General features: G+C 31.0%; 1 protein-coding gene across 1 annotated transcript; it reads right to left on the bottom strand.

The window, feature by feature from the left end:
- Positions 1-922: 922 nt before the first annotated feature.
- On the bottom strand, positions 923-4,872 carry GA3 (GA requiring 3). Its single transcript, XM_089830506.1, has 8 exons — positions 4,553-4,872; positions 4,133-4,293; positions 3,413-3,574; positions 3,151-3,306; positions 2,478-2,732; positions 1,948-2,109; positions 1,661-1,855; positions 923-1,307 (listed from the first exon to the last, which is right to left on the bottom strand). The coding sequence occupies exons 1-8, from the start codon at positions 4,665-4,667 to the stop codon at positions 987-989; spliced, it is 1,527 nt and encodes a 508-aa protein (XP_089686632.1). The 5' UTR covers positions 4,668-4,872; the 3' UTR covers positions 923-986.
- Between the last annotated feature and the right edge of the window lie 2,005 nt (positions 4,873-6,877).

Here is a 6,877-nt window from a genome sequence, read left to right as displayed (position 1 = left end):
TTTTTTTTTATAAAATCATATTATTTACTATATGCCTTATTAATTATAATGTTAAGGATTTTTATATGTTAAAAATTAATATACATTAACTAGTTTTTCATTTTGCTTTTAATTATTATTTCATGGTCACAATATGAAATGCTAATCGTCCTCTTAATCATTTCTTTAAAAAGAAATATGAAGAAACAACATCAAGCTCAATGATATTCATTAACTCGTGTCGAGATGTTTTCTGAAGTAACATTCAAATGGAACTAAGAAACTTTTGTTATATTATGTATCTATATGATGGGAACAAGATTTTTAGAAGTGACAACATTCAAAGGAAATTATTAAACTCTTATGATATATTTTTTTATTAAAGAAACTTTGACCTCTCTTGTCCCAAAGGTTTGCACCCTTGCTCGATGTTTGAACCTAAGCAACCTTTAAAAAACATGGAAACAACCTCTAAGTGTGCAACCTTGACAGGTGAGGTTGAGTCTTTAGAAAAGGTCAACTTCATATCTAATGAAGGTGCAATGTTGAACCAACACAACACTTCAATACCTACTTCTAACCCTTCTAGCATAATTTAGAGGGAAACATAAGAAGGAATGCAAAAATGCAAGGGGGCGATGTATCAGATTAGAATGTTGATCTTACCTAACTAAAATTGCACAAAGCATCAACTAAGGCACCAAGGATGAAGGACTTCAAGGTTGAAACCTTAGGGCCAATTTACAAAGGGTTTTAATAAATTATCTTAGATCAAACATATGAGATAGGCTAGGGCCAACATACAATGACAACAAATTCTTCAACATTTTCATAGACTATTATATTTAGCTTACTTTTTGTTTATTGGAACAATTATCTTAGAAGTGCAATGATCGTCAATAATGTAAATGTCACAAAGCCAACAATATTGAATCTAAGGAAATTATGTAAAATGACATGAATTTATTGTTCGATTGCAACATATCTAAGCATTTTGATGGTACTTATTAAGTCTTTTTTCTAGAAGTGGGGATTGCCTTCAAGGGATGAAGCTTATGGGTGGTGAGGACAACTGTATCAACACTATCTTCTTCTTCAAATGCCAACTCCCATTTAAATTCTTGAACGAAACGAGCAATTGTCGAATTAGCAATAAAATTAGCTTGCACCGCACCTGCACAAATCCTTTTGCCTGATCCAAAAGCCATTGTCTTATATAGATCCAATGTCTCACCATTCTTACACTCTTCAAACCTCTCAGGATTCCATTCATTTGGGTTCTCCCATTCCTTCTCATCATAATGACAACCATATATGTTGATTGCAATCTGCTTTTTAAAAAATGCCTTGTTAATATCAAAGCTTGAATTCATAGTTATCACAATTGAAAGAAACTAAAATAAAAGGAATTATAAAAAAAAATATTTGGAAAGTTCCATGGAAAAATAGAATATTTAGAAATGATTTCAAGAAAAACTCAAACACCAAGTATAAATTTCATTAATTTATTTTTAGCATCAATTAGGTTAGAGAGGAACTAGCTTAACTCTTGACCTATTCTTAAAAATAAATAAATATTATAGTCAATGTGAAAAATAAATTCTAGGTCCATTTTTTAATGTAATCTTATTAAGGTTTTAGAATCGAACTAAAAATCATGATGAGTTTTATATTTTTTTACCTCACTTCCTGCAGGGATGAAAAACCCTCCCAACTCTACATCGTCGTGCACATATCGTAGAGGAATAATTGGGACTGGAGGATGCTTTCTTAATGTCTCTTGAAACACAGCACTCAAATATGGTAATTTGGGCAAGTAATCCTCTGTAACTACTTCATTTCCACACACTCTTTGAATTTCTTTATACAATCGATCCTGCATGGAAACCTAGAGATCAACAACCTATACCAAACATCTTATTTTGTAAAAAAAAAAAAAACAAGTTACTTCCTTCTATTTGATTTCACCTGAGCTCGAGGGTTCTTTGATAGCTCAAACATGGCCCATTCTATAGTGACAAGGGTTGTGTCAGATGCTTCAATCAATGGCTCCCATATTGACATTTCCAATTCTTTATCTGTTAGGTGTACACCCCCCTTGAGCAATATGTCTAGATAGCAATTTGGATCCTAACAAACAAGAGCATTAGAGCTATTTTAGTGGCTATCAAAAATAAAATATTATTTCCAATCATAAGTGATAGAAGAATTGAAGATAAGGTTTAGCACAAAAAGTCAAGAGATATTGCCTAAATTATGTTTCTCAACAAAATAAAAAGAAATGTATGTACTATATGAAAAGCTAAACTACTAAAGCCAACTTCAACATGTAAAATCATGTTAGTTGTAAAGAAAACATATAATCTACATTATATATCTCCTTGATTTTGAGACCTTATGATTCTTACCGTTGCTATTTGGAAGTTTATTTCTTTAACTAAATTTAGTTTGTGTAAGATTAAATCATTGGAATTGTCAAGAAAAACTTGAATACTAACCTTTGAAGAAGGAGGCAGTTTCTTGTAGCTTTCAATTAGAGCTCTTACCACGGCATTCCTTTTTTTGTCTACTTTTTTCATGTTATCTTGCACAGTGTTATGTGGAACCCATTTTAAGTAAGGAAAGAAATCCCTCCAATCCACTTCGATGGCTCCTTTCATTGGTTCTATCACAATCTTGTCAAATATATCCCACCTTGAGATTTCAATTCCTAATTCCTCCACATATATAGACTCAACATCGTGACCTAAGATCTTCCCACAATAAAAATAAATGTTAAATTTCTCAAATTTTAATATTGAAATTATATAAAAATACATTAAAAAACCTTTTACAAACCAATAATTTCTAAATAATATCATGAAGAATAAGATCTTCCCAAAATTAAAAACTATTTAAAAATAATAATAATTAACTCTACCTTGCTCTTACCTTTCCCTCAAAAAAAATCCCTTCCAAATATCAAAAAATTACTATTCAAATTTCATAAATGTGCCACTGGAAAAATGCTTTAAAAAATACCTACAAGCCTCTAGTAAACAGGAGAAAGCATCTTATAGCCGAAGGTTATAATTCTAAGTTTGAATTTTAAAATATCTTATTTTGGATTAAAAAAATTATAACGATTCAACAATTGCATCTTGTATAAGATTACAAACTTAGCATACTCACCTGTTTCATAGCGAAGGGAAACAATTCGGTGATGATAATCTGCCTTACGTTGATCCCGTCGGAGATCTGATGCCCTGGAGCTCGCAGCTCAGAATATATTTTACTTATCATATTCTGCATCATACTTTGTCTAAGAAATCGTTGGTGATTTTGTTTCTGCAAATAACAGAGAGATTGAAATGAAACAAATCATATTTCTAGCTCCAAGTTCGCATCAAATCCCTCGAAAGAAATCAATCTGAAATGAAATTGAAGTAATCACCTGAGCTGTAGCACCCAACAGGTTATTGATAACCATTTTCTTTACCATGCGGTGAAAATCCCCATAGTCGCTCATGGCAACCATACATTTTTCCCTCGTAAGAATTTCCAGAGCCTTTGAGAGTTTTCTGGTTGAAATGGACGAGTATTTGGTGACCATGGCCTGGAATTTTCAAATTTCATCAGCAGATTTTAAAACAGGGGACTGAAATATTTATTTGTTCTTCTGTGATCAGGGTAAGATTAGGGCTAGAAGTCGAGGGAAGATGAAAAATAAACGGAATAAAAATTTCCCATCATTCCATTAGGAATCATGTTACGGATCTTCTGTAGCATCAAGAAAAGTGGGGGAAAAGCAAATTAATCTGTGGATTATAGGAAATGAAAACAACAGAATACAGAAATAATTTCAAAAAGAAAGCAAAATATTCTGCGTAACATACAAAGAGAAAACAGAATGATACAGAAGGAATCTCATTTGCAGAGGAATTATAGAAGAAATCTCAGGCGGTATGAATTGCTTCAATCGGATTGTAGTTAGCGATCTATATTTTACAGCTTCAAACTTAGACTCCTTTACAGGTAATCAGTCAGTGCTCCGTATTTATCAAAACCCCCTTTGATTTATGATTATTTTGCAGGTGAAATAGGATTTCATCCGCCAATAATTCCGCCGAACAAGAAAAACAAAATGAACAAAAAGACGGCCATTCTTGCTTACCTCTTTTGCAACCTGTGACGAATTGAGAACAACCAAAGAACTGGCTCCAGTGCGAATGGAATAAATAGGACCATACTTTTTGGCCCATTGTGTAAATGTGTGATGAGGCTTCTTCTCCCTCAGCTGGAGCAGGTTTCCCACCACAGGTAACCCTGGCACAGCTGTATTTCTCAAATAAACACAGTTTAATCAGAAAATTCTGTGAAGTCAAATCAATGGCTGGATTTACTCAAAGTAGTTAAAAAATGGAACCGGAAATAGAAAGTTCATCTTGTTATTAACTTTCAATGAAACGAACACGGAAATAAATCAATGGAAAACCAAAAAAAAAAACCTGAAAATCATTTGTACGGGGAAATAAATTAATAGAAAACCTGAAAATCATGAATAACAAGCTAAAGATGTGCAGATCATACATACCAGGAGGGCCTTTTCTTCGCTGTTTTCTTGATGACCTTAGCCTAAACCCTAGCAGGCTAATACAGATGAGAATACCTGCAGTAAGAAGCTTCAACATGGACTCAGAATTTTCCATTTCAGTTATTTCCTTCTCAACAGGGGACTGAATTGAAAATATTCTTACTGTTGCTTCCTTCACTACAAGCCGCCAAATTTATAGCTAAAATTTCCCCTAAAGTTGTGAAAAGACGGGCGACAAATTTACAGAGGACAAAAATTGTGAAACGAATCTTATATAGGCCACACATTCTACAGATTCCCATGCATAGCCAGTCCCCAGTTTAGAGTAATTTTAAGCTCTATAAGATGTAAAACGAAAAATATTCTTGTTATGACACGTGTTAATAGCGGCATTAGTTGTCTTTATAATATTGTGGTATTCAAATAAAAGTAGGAGTCGGTGATAACGTAAGTTGTGTATAGATGTACTTAAATATTAAATTAATTATATATTAAAATGTCATTAATGTTTGTCTATATAGCATTGCAATGAATACAAGTAATATTATATTGAAGTCGTAGTTGTAATATATAAGAAGAGTTCTGAAAGAGCTTGAGTCCCTACTTTTTGTTTGAAGTAGAAGATTGATTTTGTCTAGGACATAATTTGTAAATATTTCTGCCATGTTTAGTTTTAATAGGGGTATGGAGGGGAATGGCTAACTATATAACAAGTTTTCAATATTAGTTTCATCAACAATAGGAGTTGCTGGTATTCATTTCTACAGTCTTGATGGCTACTTTGTATCCACTTCTACAGTCTTGATGGGTACTTCATCCACACTTTTTTTGTCCTTGTCAAGATTTCTACTCTCCTAGGGCTTCACAACCATCCAATGCTCAAGCCAACTCCAGCGCTAGTAGCCTTTCTCACTTTCACCCTCTAAATAGTCGAAGATCCCTGCCTTGTGGCATGGTTAGAAAGTATGAGTCAGGTGACAGTTTTAATTTGCAATATGCACCTTATTCTTCAACTTAAGACTGATATAAATCAAACTGTTTTATAAAATAGTCTTCTATGAATCTATGTTGTTGATCGTAGCTTCAAGCTTACTATTTATGAGTGAAACAAAATCTATAATAGTAGGAAAGGGCCAATATGGGTTTTGGATATGGAAATGAGTGGAGGTATGGTCGATTGGGGACTTTGACTAACAATAGACGCCTTCTAGAGCCCGTGCAATTTAGCAAATGTCATGTCCAAATTTTTACTTAAGATATGACAAAACTCACATTACTTTGTTTTCTTTAAAATTTTAAAATATATTTCTTTAATTACATAATTATTCATCGATAAATTTTCTTCTATATAATTAATAAACTAAGTAATTAAATTATTAGATATTAATAAAAATATTATAAAAAATGTATATAATTAGAAGATGTACTTGAATATATTTACTTATTGCGAAAATAGAAATTATATCTAATTATTTTAATTATATTATAATACTATATAATTTCTACAAAATTATAATATGTTGTATATAGGACATTAATAGCATGGTATTGTAATAGTAATTTAATTTAATTTCTTATTTAGTAAATCATCATTTTAAATTTTGAAAATTATATTATGTTTAGACATTTGTAAGTTTGGACTTTTTTTATGAAAATATTATTTTTGACAACAAAAATAGCACTTGTTTTACACACACACACCTGTTTTGCTCTTTATTCTTGAAATGTTGATAAAAAAACATACACAATCAAAAACCAAAAGTTCTATGCAACAATAAAAATAGATTGTGGAAATCTAATCAATTTGAAAATTTAATCAATTTATTTGAACATAATTTACTAGTTATTTTTATTAACTTTAGACTAAAATATTTTGAGTCTCTTTTTACATTATAAGTTAGTTTTATTCCAATTTAATAGCATTCTATTGAAATTTCTATCTATACAAAAATAATAAGTTCATTTGTTTATTTTTTCTTTATCTTTTAACTATTTTTAATAGATATATTTTTTCTTTATATAGATAATTAAAAATATAATAAGATTTTTAATTTATCATCCTCAATTTATGGTAAATAAAAACAACCAACATAAGAAAATTTCTTTTTAATACTAGTTGAAAGTAAACAAGCTTCATCTTTCTTATTCTAATAAAATGCTAAAATGACTAAATGGAATGTCTTAACAAATGTGTATGCAAAATATACTGCAAAATGTTTGATATTCACCTATTCCATTTTTACAATATTTTCTCAACCCTTGAAACACATGACTCATGCTCTAAAATCCAAATAATCAACAAAATTACCCTCTTACAACTTTTGT

This window comes from Cupressus sempervirens, chromosome 5, assembly GCF_028749045.1.
Source record: "Cupressus sempervirens isolate cs-2001-9-10 chromosome 5, ASM2874904v1, whole genome shotgun sequence".
In the NCBI taxonomy this organism is placed as follows: Eukaryota; Viridiplantae; Streptophyta; class Pinopsida; order Cupressales; family Cupressaceae; genus Cupressus; species Cupressus sempervirens.
The sequence above is the reverse complement of the archived record's forward strand: the minus strand, read 5'-3'. Positions and strand labels throughout refer to the sequence as shown.